The sequence below is a fragment of the Diabrotica virgifera genome, chromosome 1 (assembly GCF_917563875.1).
Source record: "Diabrotica virgifera virgifera chromosome 1, PGI_DIABVI_V3a".
Classification (NCBI taxonomy): domain Eukaryota; kingdom Metazoa; phylum Arthropoda; class Insecta; order Coleoptera; family Chrysomelidae; genus Diabrotica; species Diabrotica virgifera.
In genome coordinates this window covers 81,585,883-81,611,574 of record NC_065443.1, presented here as the reverse complement: position 1 = coordinate 81,611,574, position 25,692 = coordinate 81,585,883, and the positions used below count along the sequence as shown (strand labels likewise).

Sequence of the window (25,692 nt, the reverse complement as noted above, 5' to 3'; positions counted from 1 at the left end):
GTATAAAAAAAAATTAAAAAAATAGTAACTTGCATCGAACGGGGATTGAACCAGCTTCCCGTCGATCTCACCGATCGAAAATAAAAGTGCTTTCCCATTGCGCCACCTTCGCGTATATGTCATGTGGGAATATACACCAAGTGAACGTTTACACCATAAACTTTTGACAGTTGTTTATTACTTATATGAATTTAATCAAATTAGTTTGATTTTTGTGAAATTAAAGGAATGTTTTGTGGAATAACAATATATTAGGTGAATATTGGTAGAAATTTTGATGGTAATCAAATTATGTAAATCAAAACATTACATACTATTTTGGTAGGTTCATTTTAAATTTTCCAAATAAGTAGGTACCTATGTAATTTTTTATTAGGATACTGAAACATTTACAATTATTACGTACCTGTCGCTTTTAAAAACTATTTAAAAAGTCACTACAATTATAAACTTGCTTTTTTATCTGCCATCACAACAATAAAAACTAATATAAACAACATTTGTTTATCCATAATCTCCATATTGAACAATTATTGACAGATGATTTTAATACCCAATCAGATCCCGTATAACGTTTGAGCGACTAATACCATACTGTCGGTGTGCGCATGCGCCCAGAAAAATAAAAAATTCACCCTCGTGCCTAAAGAAGTATAACTTCAAAATGGGCCTGAAATATTGATTTCAACCCCTACGGTCCCCCTTAAGGATAGCTATGACACGATTTTGATAGGCAACCCATGCTAGAAATATTTGTCTATGTAAGGTCAGGTGGGGTAACTGTGTATTCGGGGTAAGTGTGTAAAGTCAAAATATATTTTAATATGGTTATATACTAGTATCGCCATCTATGACTCGTTAAAGAAGAATACAAATGCTTACAAGGTCAACTGAAACCAAGATTCGGTTTGCTTTTATTTGACTAGAAAAGTGTCATTCTGTCTGAACCGAAGGTTAAGTACGAATTTCATGCGAGACGTGCCATTTAAAATCAATTTCCATCGGCATTCTGCGTTACATTTTGAAACTTTTTTTTGTACTAAGAAGGTAAGAAATAGTTTAATTTTAACATTATAAATGTATTTTAATGCTAGATTAAAGTTTTCTAAATATTTGTTGATAGTACACACTTGCCCTTCTTAAATTTTAATCTAGCGAAGTATGTATGTACTATTGTTACCGGGCAAATGTGGATATTAATACACACTTCCCCAATTACCATTATTACGTATGTATTTTAGTAAGTATATAATATAAACATCTTTGTTCCAGAAATTGATGCTTATCGTATAATGGGAAGGAAATATATTAGAAAAACCAATAGGGCCTCATCATATTCAAAAGAGGATTTAAGACTGGCAATGGAAGAAGTCAATAGTGGAAGAATTACCGCCTATAAAGCAATAAAGCAAGTCAAAAATATAGGATACCCAAGATGACACTTAGTTATCACATTAGAGGACTAAAGACCGCGTCCTACCATCAAATAATTTGATCAAACTGGTTTGAGCAAACTGAAAGTGACAGTTAGTGACGTCACATCCTGAGTGTTCATTGTGGATAATAATGAAAAATTTTAATTTTAAATAAAGTACAAACAAGTAGACAACTCAATACAAAAAATTTGATCAAACTAGACTGATAGTGAGAGCACAGATTTTTAGAATTTCAAAAAATCTGCAATTGTGACGTCACTTTGACGTACTTCCTCAAGTACGTCAAGTTTGCTCAAACTGTTTGATCAAATTATTTGATGGTGAGACGCGGCCTTAAGGGGTCAAAAAAGCAACACCCAGGGCCGGAGTACGGCTATTCCGTTGGAGATGGAAATTCAATTAGTAGACTGCCTCACAACCATGGAAAAGTGGGGTTGGGGTTTAAGTCGGATGGAAGTCTTAAGCATCGTAGGTAATTATGTCGCACGCAATAAACTTAAAATTCGAAGACTGGTTCCTAGGATTTACAAAGCGGCATGGTTTATCTATTAAAAACCCCAGTCGGTTGAATTTTCCCGCAAAAAGTGTATGGACCCATCTATTATTGGCGAATATTTTCAGTTATTAGAGAAGTCTCTAAATGATTTAGATTTAAAAGATAATCCACAATTTATTTGGAATTTGGATGAATCAGTATTTTGTCTTGACCCTTCTAAGGTAAAAATTGTGGGAAAGAAGGGAACTGCTTCTTCCAGAACGACAGCAGGAGGTGGAAGAGATAATACAGGGTGTCCCGGAAAATAGTGCGTTCCTTTAAGTTATGGAGAGAATACACAATTTGGAACAAAAAAGTCCTATACCATTTTTTTCTAAAGTTAATCGTTTCCAAAAAAAAGTTAACATTGTTTTCCATATACCTGTATTTTAATGTTTGGAAATTTTAATAAACTGGCAACATCGTACGCACTACGGAATAATAACAGATAATAAGAACTCGTTTGTGATTTACAGTATTTAAAATAATCCAACCTAATAGTAGGTAATAAGTACTTATGTTTACTATTTGTTTACTAAAATTATTTTCTTTTGAAATGTATTGAAATACCTATTGCATAATTTTAAACGAATTACACATCTTTTAACATAAAAACACATCTTTTAACTGAACTAATATTATGTATTTAGTAAGGTTTAAATGGGTTGAATGCTAAGTATTGCTGAGGGTTTTAACTGAATTACATAGTTTTAATAGTTTACAGTGGAACTTAAATACACCAGATAATGTCTCAGTAATTTGTTTACTCGTGAACTGAAATAACTAAGTTTTACTTACTTGAAAATAATTATTATACCGAATAGATGTTTCAAGTAACCTTTCACAAACACCATTTCACAAACACCAAAACATTTTGAAAGAAATTAATTATAGTATGCAGTATGCCTCTCCATTTAGTGATCTGCCATAAATAATCAACGTAATAACATAATAGGTAATACACTCACGATTCGAAAACATTTTCGGCATTGACACTAAACAGGATTCTTTAAAACTATCTGTTTACTATCTATCTTCTATCTATTTACATGGGACTGTCTATGCTTAAATTTGCGTACCGCACATAGTTGTCAGATTTAAATTTGCGTACCAAAATGTATTTTAATTTTTTGGTCAAACGGTTGCATTTAGAAAAAAATGTTATAAGAGTTTTTTGTTCTACATGGTGCCTTCTACCTATACCTTTAAGGAACGCACTATTTTCCGGGACACCCTGTATAACCGTTCTAATGGCCGCAAATGCAGCAGGATATAAGGCGCCCCCATTAATAGTTTTTAAAGGTAAAAATATTTGGGATGGATGGGTTGCGCCTGAAGGAAAAGATTTTCGAGGAACTACATATGCCGCCACAGCTAACGGATGGATGGAATCTGAAATATTTTTGAACTATTTTAAGAAAAGCTTCTTGAATGAAATCGGTGATGCTAGACCTGTCCTTGTAATATATGACGGTCATGTATCCCATGTAGATGAACGTCTAATAGAATGCGCATTGAAAAACAATGTAATAATACTAAAGCTCCCTCCACATTCTAGTCATTTGCTTCAACTACTCGATTTGAGTGTTTTTCGTTCGCTCAAATTACGATGGGATTCACAACTTGTCGAGTGGCAAAGGCATAACCAGGGTCAAGGAATTCCCAAAAAACATTTTAGTACGTTGATTGGAAAGATAAGTCTGAAGCAGATACTGAAATTATAATCAATGGGTTTAGAAAAGGTGGAATATATCCTTTTAATTCGAATGTTATCTCAACAGACCAATATGACCCGCTGGCGTTAAAGCGATGGGAAACATGCAAAAAGAGCCCTAATATCCCTCGCTTAGAAGAAGAAAACAATGGACACATAGAGGAACCATCAGTTTCTGGCACTTCGAATGAGCATAATGTATCATTTCAAGAACTCTTATTAAATATGGTAAAACAACACCAACCTTTAGATCGAATAAAACCGAAGAGAAAAATTGCAACTGGTGCTGAAATAATAACAACTCCAGAGGTACTTAAGCGTCTACAAGAAAAAGAAACTAAGAAGCCCTCAAAGAAAAAAAGTTTCTGTAATTGAGTCAGAAGAATCATCATCGGAAGAAGGGGAGAAGGAAGTAATATGTGAGGATTCTGATAATGACATTGAAGAAGAGCTTAGAGAGGAAGAAGACTTGAACAACTATTTGCATCAAATAAACAAAACACCAAAAAATGTGGATTGTAATGATTGGGTATTGGTGGTCTTTCTATCTAAAATAACACTTAAACATTATATCGGCCAAATTGTCTCAGTAAATAAAGCAGATGATGAAGTGCAAATAAAGTTTACAAGAAAGGTGAGGTCGTTAGATATGTCTGCTTCCAATTCCTTTATTTGGGCAGACCCAGAGGAAAAAGTTTTGTAGGAATTGATGATATTGTACTGGTTTTTCCAGAGCCAGTGGTGACCAAAAGAGGATTACACCGATTCAGCGTCACTTTTACTAATTATAATATTCAATATGTTGTTTTTTTTACCTAGCATAGGCCATTTGTATTGAACTTTACTAAATTAAAAGTTTGTAACTTTGACAGTTTCACGATTATTTAAAATATTTAAATAGCTAACGATAGAATGAACATTCTACTTTTACACACTTACCCAGATTCCATTTCTATTGATTCATGTCTAAAAAATAAACGTAGACACACTTCCCCCAATTTAAGGGGAAAGTGTGTACTAAGGACATAGTTTAAAAAAAAAATATGGTGACGTCATTGCCGTGGAAAGTTATAAAATGAAGCAGTTGTAGGTAATACATATTAAAATATTATATTAAAATATTAGCTTCAAATCTTACTTGGTCTCAAAATCCGGGAGGTAACTATACTAACTTTTAATATTTTGCTACACACTTACCCCACCTGACCTTATGAAATGTAATAAAACAATGTTTCATCCGGCAAGCAGATGGGTACAGATCGACCTATATTTTACACTACTACACAACCAACATTTTGTTACTATATCATACGGGATGTCACAGATACCTTTATTTTATGTTTCCATACTTTACACGCGCAGTGTATATTTGTATTGGAAGCTCTAACTTTTAATCAATTAAATGAGTAAATTTTCCAATACAAAAAATAATAATAAAAATAACAAAAACTTACCCTAGGTCTAGAAATTTTGCCATAGAAAAAAGGTTTGTCTTTTCTTTCTCTTATGAAAATTCCCATCATTATTCCCATCGTATAGTCAATCACTCGAGAATGTGTATCATAATCACTAAAGAATCAATTTTGCAATTTTAAAATAAAACCTTTAAAGCGTCGATGACACAGGGCGAATTTGCAAGCTGCTAGCGAACTATTTAGTGACTATCCGATTGTAAAAAAGCTGCGAGAAAAATAGAAAGCCCGGCTAATTTACTCACTACTCGCTGGCGTGTTGGCTTGTAAGCTAGTTAACTAGTCTTATATCATCATTGCTTCTAAGTAGTAAACTTGTTGCGAATAGAGTGTCTGCGTGTTTGTAGTTTCAGCAAAAATGTCAACGGAATTAAGTCGAGCGGGTGTAGTTATTTTGGCTAATGCAATTAAGGATGATTTAAAACGAAAACCAAAGAGAAACTTGAATCAGAAAAGAGAATGGGTAGAATCATGGAGAAGAAAACGGGATAAATATGGTGCTTCCTTCTCTTCGGTTTATTCAGAGAATTAAAGCATCTCGCTAGCTAGTTGGCTACTGTGCGGATGTAAAATTTTGTTTGTCATAGACACTCGCTAAAGGCGGGTTCTCACTTGGCAGTTTAGCTGACGCAGTCTAACTGATTCAGTGATACTGAACAAATCGTCAACATGAGAACACATTTTCATTTTAAATAATCAGTACATTCATACTTTCAGTTAACACATTGCGTACCACGTCGCTCAGATATGAGAGACACAGATATTTTGTCAGGGGCCACGTCGCTCATTTTTGATATACACGTATGACTAACTTTCATGGCCGTGGATATCAGTGGCCCCTGAGAGTAGTATCCCGATTAAAGCGTGGCACGCAATGTGTTAAAGTGAAAACCAGTTCTACTTCTTATCATTTTGACTGATCATTTTCTCATGAAGGCATTGGCTTTTTGTGTTTTTGGACGAATTTTTGCAGAATCTCTTGAAATTTGTATTCGTTCAGTCTTCAAGTGATTTGTATATGAATCACAATCTTCCAAAGCTAATTATTTCAATATAGTTTCACTAGCACCCCATTTATTTCTGCGCAATATCCGGGACCTGACCCATCATCTACGACGTTTTCTTTTCTTTTTATTCGCTAGAATAATCAGTAATTCATTTACTAATTGTAAAACTACTTCGCGAACAGCTGGTCTCAATTTTTTTAAACATTTTCATCACCACGATATAAAAGGTTTGGACCAACTGTGTACTGAATGTAGCAAAACATGAAACGTGTGAATACAAACGTCGCTTTTTATTTTTCATTATTAGATAATGAATCAGTCAGACTGCGTCAGCGAAACTGACAAGTAAGAACCCGTCTTAACTCGCTCACTCGCTAAGTAGCTTTTAAACTCGCCTACCAGCAGCTTGTTAGTCCCGTGTCATCGACGCTTAACATACCAAAACAAAATCTTTAAAATAATGTGTATTAGAGGAGTAGGAAAAATGGATAAAATGTATAAAGTGAAATTAAATTGTAGAAGTTAGTCGATAAAATAAATTTGTACAGTAAGTAAATAAATGTTATGAATTAGGTAATTGTGTTTTTAGTGTTAGCGTTAGCAGACCATAAATAAATTAAAAGAAACACGATAATATGAAAAAATAATTCCTTATATATAGGTACTTACTTTTTATAATTTGGCCAAACAAGTTTAGTGACTAATGGTAAAATAGTGAAAAATATATTCAAACCAAGGCAGATTGACATAACTCGCTTAAAATTACTTTTATCTCCATTAAGAAGCACAGTCAATGGAATCAGGATTAAAACTGATATTAAAAACAACTGCATATCAGCAGATAAATACCATGTAGGAATGATGCACTAAAAAATAAATAAATATATAGTATTTTTACTACAAAAACGTTATTACGTAGGTCAAAATTTTTGACGTAAGAGAACTGTCAAAACATTAGAATGTGACTTTTCATTATTGCCGTGTTTATAATAAACATAGCAATAATGAAAAGTCACATTCTAATGTTTTGACAGTTCTCTTACGTCAAAAATTTTGACCTACGTAATAACGTTTTTGTAGTAAAAATACTATAAGTATAAATTATACAGGGTGTTTCATTGGGAAACGGAAATACTTTAATGGTGAATAGAGGTCACCGAGCCGGTTCTAGATATAGTACATTTTTGCCCTACCGACTTTTCTAACCGAGTTACAGGGTGTTTTATCGATTTTGCCCATTCTTTCCTAAGCCATAACTTTAGAACCACCCTTTATATTTTTTTGATATTTGGTACACATATGTCTCATTCAAAACTCAAACGACCGACATACTAACCATAAGAAAAATCCAGGTCCGGATTAACAAAAAATTATAAAGTAATTGTGACTTTAAAACAACACCTTGTATATTGAAATTTTGAAAATCTGTTTGCATATTTGAAAATAGCACAAAAAAGTAAGTTTAATGGTTCGCTTCAATTTTTCGGCCAGACAATTTTATGACTTTCATTTTGAAATTATATTGAATTTTTCAAGAACTTTTTTTTAATAACAGTTTTTTAATTCTTTACTAAATCATTAAAATATCCCAATTCTCGCAATTATAATTTTTAATGATGTGCATATAGCTACAAATCCAGAGAACCTATGAAGCCAGCGTAGTAAATAAGTATTAAGTATTTTTAAAATAAGTATTGATTCATTAACATTAAATTATTATTAAAAGTTAGCAATACCTGATTTTTAATCTCAGAGTTCTTTAAAATTTCAATATAGTTTCAAAATTGATGTAATTAAATCAACGGCGAAAAAATTAAAATAAGCCTTTAATCACAGTTTTTCATGCGCATTTAAAATGCACAGACAAATTTTTAAAATTTCAATATACAGGGTGTTGGTTCAAGGTCAGAATTACTTTGTATTTTTTTCTTAATCCGGAACTGGATTTTTATTGTCATTAGTAATTGGGTCGTTCTAACGTGGTAAATAAGTATTGCTTATTTTTAAAATTAGTATTTATTCATTAACTTTAATAATTTATAACTAAAAGTTAATAATATCTGCTTTTTAATGTCAAAGTTCTTAAAAAATTCAATATAATTTCAAAATGAAAGTCATAAAATGGTCTGGCCGAAAAATTGAAGCGAACCATTAAAAAATGAATAACCATTTTCAAAAATGAATAACCATTTTCAATTTCGTTGCAAAACGAAAATACAGCCGAACCATATTCCAGTCCAATCAGAGAGTGCTGCAAGCACCTCTACCGGTTTCGAAACTTATTAGTCTCTCATCAGGAGGCACATATGCTGCTCTCCCTGATCCAACCAAAACAAACCCCAGCGTGCAGTCCCGAATTGCAACGAACGAAATGGCATAGATGCCCTAGCGGCAACTGCTAGCAAAAGACTAAAATGGTTTTTCGAACCATTAAACTTACTTTTTTGTGCTCTTTTCAAATATGCAAACGGATTTTCAAAATTTCACTATACAGGGTGTTGTTTTAAGGTCACAATTACTTTATAATTTTTTGTTAATCCGGACCTGGATTTTTCTTATGGTTAGTATGTCGGTCGTTTGGGTTTTGAATGAGACATATGTGTACCAAATATCAAAAAAATATACAGGGTGGTTCTAAAGTTATGGCTTAGGAAAGAAACGGGCAAAATCGATAAAACACCCTGTAGCTCGGTTATAAAAGTCGATAGGGCAAAAAATGTACTATATCTAGAACCTGCCCTGTGACCTCTATTCACCATTAAAGTATTTCCGTTTCCCAATGAAACACCCTGTATAAAACTAATACAGACGTAAAAGCGTCAATTTGTATCTTGGTATAAAAATGTTTATTAAATCTTTTTAAAAATGTCCTCCAAATAAATTAAGCAAAACGTTTTCGATCTGATTCAGATCATCCTCAGTGCATTCTGTTACGTACATCAATCTAGCATACTAATGAAAGTGGTGACATCGAAATATATGGTTTACATATTATAATTGTATAAAGTAAAGCGATTCCAAGTCGGTGTTAATGGATTTTATCCTAGTACCTAAAAAGTAACATGGTTCCTTGCTCGATTGGAACGCGTGGTTCTTGCCAGTTCATAAGACACAAACATGTAAAACTAGGATATTATAATTTCCAAATAAAGAATGTTGTGAAATACTTAGGATTATATCTAGATCGGAAACTGGAATGGAAAGACTGTATACATCAAATAACGAAAAAGTCTGAGAATGCTTTTAACATACTGAGAGCTTTCTGTTATACCAAATGCAAAGCCGACCCAAATATCGCCTTGATGTTTTATAGAACCATGATAATGTCAATCCTGGATTATGGTAGTCACTTGTATGGATCATCGGCACTAACACATTTAGATAAAATAGAAACTCAAAAAAACAAGTCTAAGAGTATGTCTTGGATATCTCAAGTCAAGTCCAATAAATATTATGGAAGCAGAAGCTGTAGAACCACCATTACCACTGAGAAGGCAACTAATCAGTAACAAGTTCATCACAAAAGCATTTTCCAAATCCGCATGGTAATAACACCTATCCATGAACTTTCAGTTTCAGTGCTCACACAGTCGTATTGGCGAAAAAAGAAAACTCCACTCATTTGTGAAAGTTATACCACTCTTTCTCAATACAGGTTGGCATGTACACATCAAAAATCTAACCAATATTTTCAGAACATCCACATATCCCCCTTTCTAAACAAATTAAAACATTTCAGATCGACAAAAACGACCACTTCCTCGAAACAGTTATTCAACGATGGCCCGATTACTATCAGATTTACACCGATGGATCAAAACAAATTCGTACAGGTGCCACCTTTTATGATCACACCGCAAAATATCAATGTCGGTAAAGTCAGCAGCACCACTTCATAAGACCAAATTCAGACTAAGACTATATTTTATTGCTAATTTATTGCTAATTTATTACGCAAAGGAAAAATTTATTGCTGTAGCCGTTTCCGAGAAACAGTGGGTGCTGCTAGCTTTACGGTAAAGCTAGCAGCACCCACTCTATATCTCGGCAATGAAAAGGAGTACAGGTCTCATTTTAACGGCATATTTTATTGCTATTTAATTGCTCTTGATTGGTATATTAACCAATCCTGAAAAGCTACCCCATCATCCCCTAGCGTAAAACTCACCCCCAAAAAGATGATGAAAATCGAAAATTCAACCCCAAGGAATTAATTGCTAATTTATTGCTTATTTATTACGGAAAGAAAAAATTTATTGCTGTAGCCGTTTCCGAGAAACAGTGGGTGCTGCTAGCTTTACGGTAAAGCTAGCAGCACCCACTCTATATCTCGGCCATGAAAAGGAGTACAGGGATCACTTTAACTACATATTTTATTGCTATTTAATTGCTCTTGATTGGTATATTAACCAATCCTGAAAAGCTACCCCATCATCCCCTATCGTAAAACTCACCCCCAAAAAGATTATGAAAATCGAAAATTCAACCCCACGGAATTAATTGCTAATTTATTGCTAATTTATTACGGAAATAAAAATTTATTGCTGTAGCCGTTTCCGAGAAACAGTGGGTGCTGCCAGCTTTACGGTAAAGCTAGCAGCACCCACTCTATATCTCGGCCATGAAAAGGAGTACAGGGATCATTTTAACGGCATATTTTATTGCTAATTAATTGCTCTTGATTGGTAAATTAACCAATCCCGAAAACTACCCCATCATCCCCTAGCGCAAAACTCACCCCCGAAAAAATGATTAAAATCGAAAATTCAACCCCAAGAAATTAATTGCTAATTTATTGCTAATTTATTACGGAAATAAAAAATTTATTGCTGTAACCGTTTCCGAGAAACAGTGGGTGCTGCCAGCTTTACGGTAAAGCTAGCAGCCCCCACTCTATATCTCGGCCATGAAAACGAGTACAGGGATCATTTTAACGGCATATTTTATTGCTAATTAATTGCTCTTGATTGGTAAATTAACCAATCCCGAAAAACTACCCCATCATCCCCTAGCGCAAAACTCACCCCCGAAAAAATGATTAAAATCGAAAATTCAACCCCAAGGAATTAATTGCTAATTTATTGCTAATTTATCACGGAAAGAAAAAATTGATTGCTGTAGCCGTTTCCGAGAAACAGAGGGTGCTGCTAGCTTTACGGTAAAGCTAGCAGCACCCACCTTATATCTCGACAATGAAAAGGAGTACAGGGCCCGCTTTAACGGCATATTTTATTGCTAATTAATTGCTCTTGATGGATATATTACCCAATCCCTAAAAACTACCCCATCATCTCCTAACGCAAAACTCACCCCCGAAAAAATGATTAAAATCGAAAATTCAACCCCAAGAAATTAATTGCTAAATTATTGCTAATTTATTACGGAAAGAGAAAATGTCTTGCTGTAGCCGTTTCCGAGAAACAGTGGGTGCTGCTAGCTTTACGGTAAAGCTAGCAGCACCCACCCTATATCTCGACAATGAAAAGGAGTGCAGGGCCCACTTTAACGGCATATTTTATTGCTAATTAATTGCTCTTGATTGATATATTAACCAATCCCTAAAATCTACCCCATCATCCCCTAGCGCAAAACTCACCCCCGAAAAAATGATGAAAATTCAAAATTCAACCCCAAGGAATTAATTGTTAATTTACTGCTAATTTACTGCTAATTTATTACGAAAAGAAAAAAAATATTGCTGTAGCCGTTTCCGAGAAACAGTGGGTGCTGCTAGCTTTACGGTAAAGCTAGAAGCACTAAAGCTAGCAGCACCCAAGCTATATCTCGGTAAGGGAAAGGGTACAAGACCCATCTTATCGGCATATTTTATTGCTAATTAATGGCTCTTGTTATACATTAACCAATCCCGAAAAACTACCCTATCATTCCCTAGCGCAAAATTCACCCCCGAAAAAATGATGAAACTAGAATATTCAACCTCACGGAATTGGTTGCTAAGTTATTACGGAAAGAAAAAATTTATTGCTGTATCCATTTCTAAGAAGCGATAGTTACTTTACAATAAAAACAATCATAGGTATATCTCGACTATTGTCGACAATGATAAGGACTATTATAGGGCCCATCTTAGCGGCATATATTATATTAGTAAAAGTACCCTATTAATACTCACCCTAGCAAAAAACTCACTCCAAAAGTCGAGATATCGGTCAAAACTACAAAGCCTGAAAAGTGAAATGCGAGGTATTAATTACCTACTAATAGTAGGGGAGGAAAGTATGCTAAATGTGCAGTCACTCGAGCGCTTTGGCGATCTACTGGGTTGTGAAGAGTAGGTCCTAAAACCAAAAAAATTTAAGTAAAGTTTTCCATTTTAGTGGTGACTTTCCATTTTTTATTTAATTTTCCATTTCCAACAATCGTTTTGCATGTACTTAACTTACCTTATCTTAATCTGATGATTTGGAGTTTTTCTAAGGATAGATTTTTTTTCGCCCCCCCCCCCCCCCCCCCTTTACGATAATTTTTTATTTCCGTAATAAATTAGCAATAAATTAGCAGTTAATTCCTTTGGGTTGAATTTTCGATTTTCATAATCTTTTTGGGGGTGAGTTTTACGCTAGGGGATGATGGGGTAGCTTTTTAGGATTGGTTAATATACCAATCGAGAGCAATTAAATAGCAATAAAATATGTAGTTAAAATAATCCTTGTACTCCTTTTGATGGCCGAGATATAGAGTGGGTGCTGCTAGCTTTACCGTAAAGCTGGCAGGACCCACAGTTTCTCGGAAACGGCTACAGCAATAAATTTTTTATTTCCGTAATAAATTAGCAATAAATTAGCAATTAATTCCGTGGGGTTGAATTTTCGATTTTCATAATCTTTTTGGGGGTGAGTTTTACGCTAGGGGATGATGGGGTAGCTTTTTAGGATTGGTTAATATACCAATCAAGAGCAATTAAATAGCAATAAAATATGCCGTTAAAATGATCCCTGTACTCCTTTTCATTGCCGAGATATAGAGTGGGTGCTGCTATCTTTACCGTAAAGCTAGCAGCACCCACTCTTTCTAGGAAACGGTTACAGCAATAAATTTTTTCTTTCCGTAATAAATTAGCAATAAATTAGCAATTAATTCCTTGGGGTTGAATTTTCGATTTTCATCATCTTTTTGGGAGCGAGTTTTACGCTAGGGGATGATGGGGTAGCTTTTCAGGATTGGTTAATATACCAATCAAGAGCAATTAAATAGCAATAAAATATGCCGTTAAAGTGATCCCTGTACTCCTTTTCATTGCCGAGATATAGAGTGGGTGCTGCTAGCTTTACCGTAAAGCTAGCAGCACCCACTGTTTCTCGGAAACGGCTACAGGAATAAATTTTTCCTTTGCGTAATAAATTAGCAATAAATTAGCAATAAAATATAGTCTTAGTCTGAATTTGGTCTTATGAAGTGGTGCTGCTGACTTTACCGACAAAAAATATCACGAAGAGTTCAGACTACCAGATGAGACAACAATACAGCCGAAATGTTTTCAATAAGTGAAACTCTGAAATATATACACAGTCGGAAAAATTAAAGATTACCCATGAACGATCACATCAATCACATCAATCACATATTTTGTATTTGCTGTCGTTTTCCATAATTAGCAAAACGAGAGAGAGAGACAGAGAGATAGAGAGAGAGAGAGAGAGAGAGAGAGAGAGAGAGAGAGAGAGAGAGAGAGAGATTTTTAATAATCTGAATAATATGTGATTGATATGATCGTTCATGGGTAATCTTTCATTTTTCCGACTGTATATACTTAGAACTCATAGACCCAAAAGTATTATATTTGCAGATTGCAAAAGTGTCGTCGAGAGACTAGAAAATATAAGTGTATCTAAAAATTTAAATCATCTAGAATTAGAAATACTACAGACCGATTACCAAATACTTAGCTCGTAACGAAAGGTGATAATAGTTTGAATCAAAGGACATTTGGGTATTCAAGGAAATGAAATTGTCGATAAGTTTGCAAAATCTGCCTCAGACTTAGACAGAGATTCTATTAATATATGTATTCCATATACAGGTTTGAATGCAACACTTAAAATTCAGCTTAAAAGTAATTGGCAAGAACTGTATGACAAAACAGGCATCAAGTTTAAGAAAAATTGTGGCATTATTGTCAATTTCTTCTCACTCTGTTGTGATACTAATGTTGAAAATATTACCGTTTAAATTTAAATAATAAAGTCCTTCAAATTAATTCTTATACTTTACACTTTCAAGCAAATTATTTTTCATATTAATAAATACGTAAACAAAAAGGGGACTATTTTTTGTACTTTATCCATTTGGTAGGTACTTTTTAAAATACATATTAGTTCTGTATTTGTTTTTTTGTGATTATAGCGCCATCTATCGAGAATAAAAAGAATTCAGATAAACTTGTTTACTTTTTCATGTGTGAAGAATGCGAATCTCTAATAAAAATGGAATCTTCGATTTAAGATTTTAAAGTTGCTCCCCGCTCTACCCTCAGTAATTGGGGTTGTAGGTCGATAAAGGACGACAATCTCCTTAAACGTTGTGGATCATTTTTGGAGTTATATTTATTACGAATTTCCAATCTAATTTAGTGTTTTAAATCTTAGTAGACCAGGGCGGATCTGTGAAAAAACGTCTATTTTTGGATGTGCGAGGTGGCATTCTGATTTTTGCGGATAAAGTTAGGTGACAACTTCAATAATAATAATTGACTTATGTTCCTTCTCAAATATGTCCGGAACATTAATTAAAAATTAAAATATTTAAAATTTTCGAAAAACATCGATTTTTTCTACTTTCTTTGCTTATAACTTTAAAACGATTCATTTTGCAACGAAGTCGCAGGGAAATAAAATAAAGATAATTGAATTTTGTATGATATACTAGTGGCTAAAAATGTCTTAAGTTATTACCCTTTCTGCAAAATAGCAATAAATACAAAATAAGGGGGCAAAATAAGCCTGTTTTTATTCAATGTTTTTCAACCACTTTGGTTACACTTAGAACCTTCATAATTCGCTTAGAAAATTCTTACAACAGACTTAAACCATCCACCAAATTTCATTAAAACCGACCTAATAGATTTTGCATAATAATTTTGAAATCTAAATTTTTTTTAAAAAGTTCAGTTTTAAAAACTTTCTGAACAAGATAGATAATTTAGAAGTTTGCTAATTGTTTTATATAAAGAGGCGCTCTACCTATCTATTACACTTTACAGAATTAAAATCGGATTATTAAAGCGGCCTCAGCACTGTTTTAAAGTTATAAACAATTTTTTGGCTTATAAACCAATACAGTGAGGAAGTTTGAGTTAAATAAATTCATTTTCTCGAGAATGGGCGTCTCTGGAGATAAATCCCGGAACAGGTCGATTTTTATTTTTAAATTCTAATTTTTTGGTATATATATTGTTGGGATCTGCTTCTTATTTAATTTATATTAATTATTATTTATTTGATTAATTATTTAATTGTCGCAAATCATACATCAAAATTGAATAAAAAATCTCAGGGTGTTTTTTTATACTATTAAAAAAAAATCCAAATTATCTCACGTTATACTTATCTTCTCTCGTGGGTTCAGTATCTCTGAGTTGATCCTAATCGGGAAAAAATAGGGAAAAGAAATAAAGCAAAATATTAAAATAAAAATACAGAATTGTCTTTTATTTATCAAATTAATACTATGAAATCTATCGAATCTAAAAACCTGTGGACACAGATGTCCGAATGAAATTTATACTACTTAAATTTATTATCGTTACAAAAAAAAACAATTTATCGGTTTGTTCCCGATGATTTTGGTAAAACAAACTAAACCAAACAAATTTATGTCTTCGCAAGATTACCTATATTTACTATTTATATTTTGAAATATTGGAATTTTAATTCATATGCTTTTTACTCAAAAATCTATTTCCCGAACATAAAAATCTCTTTCACATAAATTGACTGACCTTTTTGCTTCCCTCACTCGGATGTCTTCTTGTGACCCCAAACAGCTCTCCCTCGTTGATTATGTTAAAGGCTACTCATCAAAGCCTCTCTCCGTTGTCCAGCTTCAAAACTATCAGCATACCAGCACTATTCTCCAACAAACCGTGTCTCTTTGACCCGTTCTCGATTCAAACAAAACTCCAAAAATTCTCTGCTCTCCTTCTCACAATAATACAGAATCAAAGAGGTATTTCGTCTCGATTTGATCTGTCTCTCGTTCCACTTTTCAACACTATTCTCCACTATCAACCAGCCACTGATATATGCTAACTATCTCTGCACTTAACACGTCGAGACCGCTCTTTCTCGCTGCCAACAACACAATGAATAATTTTTCAACCTCTCTCCATCATCCAATGCATCTTTTCCCCTTCCACATTCCAAGAATCAAAACATTGACTTTTCCATTTGACAAACAACAGTCACCCTCAAATTTGTTCCGACAATCCTAATTACTTTCGGAGAAACTCTCCCACATATACTCGTATTGAAATGAAGATATTAAAATTCCAACTTTCTTTTCAATTATCAATTTCGAGAAATATTGATAATTACCTATACAGTAAACAATTTTTTTCCATTTTAAATCTAAATACATAGTTCTTTTCACTTTAATTATTCACAAAAGTCTTTAATGGTTCCGCGGAAAGCTCGTTAAAAGAGAAATCTATTTACATCCTAACTAAATTCTAATAAATTTTAAAACAGCTCAATATACAGGGTGTATCAAATTTATGTGCCCGCGTTATTAAAAAAAATTAATTTAATTTTTATTTTGCTTTTGATTGATAAAATGCAAACACAATAACATCCCCGCCTTGTTTTGAGATAAAATCAGTATTATTAAGTGCAACAAAAAAATTTGATTTTCTCTCGACAACAACACTTTTCTCTTGTTATCATATTATCCTAACCTAATTCTCTTATCCTACCTTAAATTTTATGCATTTGTCTTTATTCGTGGTATTTGTACACATCATGGATATTGTAAACTCCTCGTATCTTTTCTGAATCCACATGCCTCAGGACATAACTGTTTATTCCATTTTCATTGTGCACGATGTATGGACCCTCGAAAATAGGCATTAGTTTTGCGCAAACGTCCCCAGTGAGATTTGATACTCGTAATGCCCTTACCAGCACCTTTTCTCCCTTCTGAAAAGTCACTGGGCGTCGTCTCCTATTATGATTTTGTCTTTGGAGATATTTTTCATTACTGCGCTGCAGCCTCCTTTGCACAATTTCCAAGACTTGTTGGTATTCCCTCTGCTCAGGTTCTTCCCATGGCCGTAATGGCATAACACCCTTCATGATATATTCCGGAGTCTCTTTTGTCACCGTACTTGGAATCGTGTTTAAGTAGTTTTCTATTTCTGCCACTTTCCTGTCCCATCGTCTATGTTGTCCATTTGCAGCAATGCGAAGGAATTTCGTAGTCTCCTGTATAAAACGCTCTGAAGGATTACTTTGAGGATGTCGGATACTGACGAAATTTGTCCCTATTCCCCTGTCTTGAAGCTGTCCCTTGAAACGCTCACTCCGGAAATACGTCGCATTGTCTAACAGAATTCTTCTTGGTGTTCCTACGGTGGCTATAAAATTGTCAATCTTTCTCATTATTTCTTCCCCCTTTGTTGTACGGCAACTGTATAACTTTACGTATTTTGAAAATATATCAACCATCACCAAAATATGCTTGTTCCTTTGCGTGGTCATTATCAGATCACTTAACATATCTATTGCCACAATATCCAATTTTTGACGGGATACAATATTTTTAGCAATATTTTCATTTCTGAAATTTCTGCTTTTATATTTTTGACATATTTCGCATTTTTGGGTCACTTCTTTGGCAATCCGGTAATCCTTTCGACAGATATAGTTTTCTCGAAAAACCAGCCATACCTTCCTGCTACCGATATGCCCATTGTCATTGTGTAATTTTTGTATGATCCTCTCTGCCAATGTCTGTGTTACCAAATATAGTTCCTTTCCATCGATTCTTTTGAAGAATATGTCATTTTCTCTCTCCGCTCTTCTTTTTTCTTTTTCCTCCAGCTCTTCTTGATTTATTCTTATTTCGTTTAACGAAAATACACCTTCCTCTTGTGTCAAGATATTTAGTCCCACCTGAAAAGCAATTCCTTCCTTTTTTCCCGTGTCTTCATCACGTGTGAGGGCGTCGGCTATAATGTTGTCTTTTCCTTTTATGTATCGAAACTCAAAATCATACTCCTGCAGCAACAAAATTCCTCGATGTATACGATTGTTAACCAGTCGATTTTTCATGATATGCACTAAAGCTGCGTGATCTGTTTCAATTGTAAATTTTGCTCCCAATAGATAAAACCTTAACTTATTTACACAAAAAAGTACGCTAGCAAACTCTAATTCAGTCACACTGTATTTTCTTTCGTGTGTTTTTGTCACCCGGGAAATAAAACAAATTGGCACTTCTTGATTGTTCTGTATCTGCGACAAAACTCCCGCGAATTTTTGGATGGACGCATCAGTTCGTAATATGAAAGGTAAATTGTACATGGGATGATATATTTTAGTTCCTTTCGAGAATTCTTCTTTTAATATTTGGAAAGCTTTCTCTTGTTCTTCTTTCCAATTCCATTTAACACCTTTTTTCAGTAATTTTATCAATGGAATCTCCTTCTGGCTTAAATCAGGAATTAGGTTTTTTGAAATAGTTGATCGTACCAAGAAAACCTCTCAATGTTTTTAAATTCGTTGGCCTTGGGTATTCATCTATGAGTTTTATCCGGTCCTCGGCTAAACTAACTGTTTTTGTTTCCAATTTAAAACCCAAATATGTCACTTCTTTTTGAAAAAATTGACATTTTTCAATATTAAATTTTAATCCGGCCTTGTCCAGCTCTTCTAATATAATTTTTATGTGTTTTAAATGACTCGATTTATCTGGTGAAAAGATTAGTAAGTCGTCAATGTAGTGTACTATAAAATCTTCATACCTGTTTAATATTGTATGCAGAGCTCTTACCAGTGCTGCACAAGCACTTTGTAACCCAAAAGGCACTACTTTAAATCGGTACACAATACCATCGATCGAAAAAGCGGTGTAGTTTCTACATTTTTCTGCTAAAGGTATCAACCAAAAACTATGTTTTAAGTCAATTTTAGAAAAAATATGTGATCCTGTAATTCTCCCAAAAATAGCCTCGATGTTGAGAGGTGATTCATATTGAGATACCGTGTGTTGATTTATATTCCGGGCATCCAAACAGTCTCAATTCTCCACTGCTTTTTTTAACAATCACGATTGGGTTGATATACGGGGAGTCACATCTCTCTATGATTTGATTTTCTAACATTTCATTGATTTCTCCTTTCACCTCCTGTCGGTACTTATATGGGATGGGGTAAGTTTTCGATCGAAAATTTCCTAAGTCTTTCACCTCAAATGAATGTTCATGCTTTTTGGCTACTCTGTTTTCTTCATTTATTAAATTTTCATACTCCCTCAATATTTCACGCAGTTCCTTCTCCTTTTCTTCTCCACATATCAATTTTATTTCTTTCTCCTCCGATTCTTTACACATGTTTATTGTGTATTCTGCATCCTCCATTTTGCATACTTCTTCGTCAAATACCACAGTTTCCATGATATCTTTTTCGTTCTCTTTTTCTAATCTGATCTCTTTTTCTTCTGGGCTCATCTCTTTTTTCGAGGAATCCCAATCTTCATTTTCTTGTGTCAATCTTTCTTCTTCTTTTTCTTCTGTTGGGCTCATTTCTTCTTTTGAGGAATCCCAAGCTTCATTTTCATTTGTCAATCTTTTTTCTTCTTTTCCTTCTTCTGGGCTCATCTCTTTTTTCGAGGAATCCCGAGCTTCATTGTTTTTACTTATCTTCTCCTTCTTTCTTTTCTTCTTTTTCTGTCCTTGCTTAATTGCCAAATTCATTTCCACCGTTTGTTTTTTGTCTGCATTATCCTTTTTCCGTTTCTCATGTTCCTTGTCCATTTCCAGAATGTTAGGTTCTTCTTCTTTTCCATCTGTGATTTTCATCGTGTTATTTTTGAAATCTATCACCACATGTTTTTCTGACAATTCATCCACTCCTACGATCAATCATGCATCATGTTTGGCATTATAACACATTGTAGTGCATAAAATTTCTTCCCCAATCGAACCCTTATTCGTATTCCTTCATTTATTGTTGCCAAAGTCCGTTTATTTGCGCCCACTAAATTTACCCTGGGAATTTTGTAAATCAAATTCGTCAAATCAATCTCTTCTATTACTTTCCTGTTAATCAAAGTAATTTCTGAACCAGTATCAATCATAATTTTAATCGGTTTCTCATTTATAAAACCATCTACCAATTTTAAATTAGATCCACTTCCTTTATCATTATTTCCTGCTAATTTAATAAATTCCTTCGGGTGACAAAAAATTCCTGTTTGCTCTTTTGTTTTTAGTGAGCGCTTTCGTGAAAAGACGCTTGCTGTTCTTCTTCGCTTCTTCTTCCGTCGCTTTGTCTCTCATCCTCATATTCATATATTTGCGTGTTGTTTACCGCTCTTCTGTTTTCTCTTTGTCTGTCGGACCCGTATCGGTTTCCACGATTTTCCTGTTGATTCCTTCTATTATCATTTCTGTCCTCTTGATTTGTGCGGGTGTTATTTCTATTCTGGTTTTCTCGATATCTGTCTTCGTTCCATTGCCGATTTCTTTGTTCATAGTTTCCTCTTCCGTTATCTCTATTTTCGTTTTCTCTTCTTGTATAATCTCTCCTAAAGTTCTGTCTTCTATCTCTATAGTCTCGATTTTCGCGTTGTCTATAATTATCTTGCTATCTTCTTATTTCTCTTTCTCTCATTTTTGCTTCTCGTATTTGTAAGAATTGGCACAAACTGTCGATATCTTTGTAGTTTTGTAAAGTTATGTGATCTTCTAAGGTATCTTCAAAATGTCTGGCTATCAGTTCTACTAGCTGTTCGGAAGAATAATTGTACTGTAGATGTTTTGCATTATTATATAATTGTAGTGCATATGTTTTCTCTGAAATACCCATTCTTTCATGGTACCTCCCATTTTGCAGTTCCTTGTTTATTTCTAGCTGTTGTATTTTTCCCCAGAAATAACTCAGGAACTTTTGTTCGAATTTATGCCAATTGTCCAATTCTTCTTCTTTGCTATCGAACCATAAACTTGCCTCATCTTTAAGATGGTTCCTTATCGTTTCTTTGGCTGTCTCGAAGTTACCGATGTGTCGTATTTTCTTTTTCAAATTGTTTATGAAAATTACTGGGTGTAATTTTTTTACATCCCCGCCAAATCTTATTTTCACATCCTCTGTACTATGGATAATCGTTTCCCTTCTTTCTCCGAAATTTTGTTGTTTTCTGATATCATCAATTAGTTTTTCATTATTTCGGCATCTTTCTTCTATTTCTTTCTTGTCTTCTTGTAAAGCATTTTCAAATTTGTTTTCCAACTTATTCTCCAAATTTTCTAGTTCCTTTTTCTGGCAATTTGTTAACTCCTCCATTTTATCTTGAATTTTCATTTCTTGTTCTTTCATGTGATCCTTCATTCTCATTTCTTGTTCTTGCATGTGATCTTTAATTTTCATTTCATACTTTTCTATGCGTTCCTCCATTTTCTTGTTGTTCTCTTCTATGGCTTGTTTTGTTTCCTTCTGATTTTCTTGCTTTTTGTTTCATCCATTTTTTGATCCATTTTTTGTTGTGTTTCATCCATTTTCTGTTGTGTTTCATCCATTTTTTGTTGTGTTTCATCCATTTTTTGTTGTGTTTCATCCATTTTCTTTGATGTTTCTTCCTGATTTTTATCCATTGCTTGTTTTGTTTCCTCCTGATTTTTATCCATTGCTAGTTTTGTTTCTCTTTGATTGTCATCCAGTTTTTGTAACTGGAGTTGCATCAGTTGTAATAGTTTATCTATTCCTGATAATTCCTGATTTTCTGATGCCATGATTGTTGTTTCGAAAATATCTTCTTGTTCTATAAGTTCTTCTTGTTCCAAATGTTCTTCTTGTTTTTTGTTTTCTTTGCTTTTGCTTCTGGTTGTTATCGACATGTAGTTAAAATTTATCCCCGCCTAATATGAAATTCGAAAATACCTTGTATGCTGTCGAGACGAAAATATTTCTCTCCCCAAATATAATCAATTTATCCCACAAATTTTTAAATATTTCAAATCCCAAATCAATCAAAAATAAAATAAATATGTAAAAACTGTACCTAGATAAAAAATTAAGTCAAACAAATATTTCAAAAATTTTAAATATATCAACTTTTTCCGACGGGCAAATAAATTTTCCTTCACCTGTTTTTCCGTTCCCTATTCCCTTCAAATTCACAACCAGAGATACTTTAATGGCCTAACGTTGGCTCGCCATGTTGTTGGGATCTGCTTCTTATTTAATTTATATTAATTATTATTTATTTGATTAATTATTTAATTGTCGCAAATCATACATCAAAATTGAATAAAAAATCTCAGGGTGTTTTTTTATACTATTAAAAAAAATCCAAATTATCTCACGTTATACTTATCTTCTCTCGTGGGTTCAGTATCTCTGAGTTGATCCTAATCGGGATAAAATAGGGAAAAGAAATAAAGCAAAATATTAAAATAAAAATACAAAATTGTCTTTTATTTATCAAATTAATACTATGAAATCTATCGAATCTAAAAACCTGTGGACACAGATGTCCGAATGAAATTTATACTACTTAAATTTATTATCGTTACAAAAAAAAAACAATTTATCGGTTTGTTCCCGATGATTTTGGTAAAACAAACTAAACCAAACAAATTTATGTCTTCGCAAGATTACCTATATTTACTATTTATATTTTGAAATATTGGAATTTTAATTCATATGCTTTTTACTCAAAAATCTATTTCCCGAACATAAAAATCTCTTTCACATAAATTGACTGACCTTTTTGCTTCCCTCACTCGGATGTCTTCTCGTGACCCCAAACAGCTCTCCCTCGTTGATTATGTTAAAGGCTACTCATCAAAGCCTCTCTCCGTTGTCCAGCTTCAAAACTATCAGCATACCAGCACTATTCTCCAACAAACCGTGTCTCTTTGACCCGTTCTCGATTCAAACAAAACTCCAAAAATTCTCTGCTCTCCTTCTCACAATAATACAGAATCAAAGAGGTATTTCGTCTCGATTTGATCTGTCTCTCGTTCCACTTTTCAACACTATTCTCCACTATCAACCAGCCACTGATATATGCTAACTATCTCTGCACTTAACACGTCGAGACCGCTCTTTCTCGCTGCCAACAACACAATGAATAATTTTTCAACCTCTCTCCATCATCCAATGCATCTTTTCCCCTTCCACATTCCAAGAATCAAAACATTGACTTTTCCATTTGACAAACAACAGTTACCCTCAAATTTGTTCCGACAATCCTAATTACTTTCGGAGAAACTCTCCCACATATACTCGTATTGAAATGAAAATATTAAAATTCCAACTTTCTTTTCAATTATCAATTTCGAGAAATATTGATAATTACCTATACAGTAAACAATTTTTTTCCATTTTAAATCTAAATACATAGTTCTTTTCACTTTAATTATTCACAAAAGTCTTTAATGGTTCCGCGGAAAGCTCGTTAAAAGAGAAATCTATTTACATCCTAACTAAATTCTAATAAATTTTAAAACAGCTTAATATACAGGGTGTATCAAATTTATGTGCCCGCGTTATTAAAAAAAATTAATTTAATTTTTATTTTGCTTTTGATTGATAAAATGCAAACACAATAATATATTATATCATACTAGTGACGTTGTCCATCTGGGCGTGATGACGTAATTGATGATTTTTTTTAAATGAGAATAGGGGCCGTGTGATAGCTCATTCGAAAGGCTATTCAATTTTGTATTCACTAATATAAATATTAACATAATTATTTATACAGGGTGTCCAAACAATTTTTTTTAAATTAAATTACTTGAGACAAAAAGAAAAATTTAGGTAATTTATTTAATGCAAAATACATTTTACTGCAGTTAGAAAACAGAAAAAATGTTAATTTGCAAAATGAACATTGCTTTTCGCTTAAATGTTCAAACTTCTAAGAGGCTGGCGGGTGGCAACTTTAATATTGAATTTAAGCGAAAAACAATAGCTATTTTTCAAATAAACATTTTTTCCCCTTTTGGAACAACAGTAAAATGTATTTCGAATTAAATAAATTATATACATTCTTCTTTTTGTCTCAATTAACTTAATTAGAAAAAATTTTTTTTGGGTACCCTGTATAAATAATTATGTTAATGTTTATATTAGTGAATAGAGAATTGAATAACCTTTCGAATGAGCTATAACACGACCTCAATTTTCATTTAAAAAATTATCGATTACGTTATCACACCCAGATGGATGACGTAACTAGTATGATATATATGCCAAAAAATTATAATTTAAAAATAAACTTCGACCTGTTTCGGGATTTATCTCCAGAGTCGCTCATTCTCAAGAAAATGAATTTATTCCAACTCAAACGTCCTCAATGTATTTGTTTATAATCCACAAAAATTGTTTATAACTTTAAAACAGTGCTAAGGCCGCTTTAATAATCCGATTTTAATTCTGTAAAGTGTATTAGATAGGTAGAGCGCTTCTTAATAGTATGTAAAAAATTAGCAAACTTCTTTTTGTTTAGAAAGCTTTTAAAAAATTTGAACTTTTAAAAAAATATATATTGCAAAATTATTATGCAAAATCTATTAGGTCGATTTTAATGAAATTTGGTGGACGGTTTAAGTATGTCGTAATAATTTTCTAAGCGAATTACTAATTTATTATATATACCCTTATTTTGTATTTATTGCTATTTTGCAGGAAGGGTAATAATTTAAGACATTTTAAACCAGTCGTGTATCATACAAAATTCAATTATCTTTATTTTATTTCTGTACGACTTTGTTTCAAAATGAATCATTTTAAAGTTATAAGCAATGAAAGTAGAAAAATATCGATGTTTTTCGAAATTTTAAATATTTTAATTTTTTTATTAATGTTCCGGGCATATTTGAGAAGGAGCATAAGTCAATTATAATTATTGAAGTTGTCACCTAACTTTATCTGCAAAAATCCGAATGCCTCCTCTCACATCTGCCGCAAAACAGATCCGTCCTGGTCTCTAGTTAAATTAAGCCATTTTGCCGTACTTATATAAATAATAAGTAGGTAGGTACCTATAAATGAAACTAAAACTGAAGACAGATACATAAAGATTTTATAAATTGTATTATCCTTCACCGTTTCCAAATATATTTGTCAGTCGCTACTCACTACATCATCCTGATTTACATAATTCTGAGCGTAAAGGAAAAAAGGCAACCAATGTGATCTACAAGGTTTTCTTATTTCATCCATTCCTGCCACCCAAAGTGGACCCGATCCCAAATGACCAAAGATTGACATAAAAACGAAAAAGAGCATGGCTACTGCGGGAGTGAGTCTGAAAATGAGAAAGTGTTAGAACAAAAGGCAAA

At 33.3% G+C, this 25,692-nt stretch overlaps 1 protein-coding gene across 1 annotated transcript in view; it reads right to left on the bottom strand.

Moving 5' to 3' along the window:
- Window positions 1–25,692, bottom strand: part of LOC114332671 (nose resistant to fluoxetine protein 6) — a 125,001-nt gene that overhangs the window by 28,003 nt on the left and 71,306 nt on the right. Inside the window, exons 7-9 of the mRNA XM_028282500.2 lie at window positions 25,490–25,658; window positions 6,834–7,030; window positions 5,140–5,254 (exon numbers count right to left, since the gene is read on the bottom strand). Coding sequence (XP_028138301.1) covers window positions 5,140–5,254; window positions 6,834–7,030; window positions 25,490–25,658 — 481 coding nt within the window. The remainder of the gene's footprint in view (window positions 1–5,139; window positions 5,255–6,833; window positions 7,031–25,489; window positions 25,659–25,692) is intronic.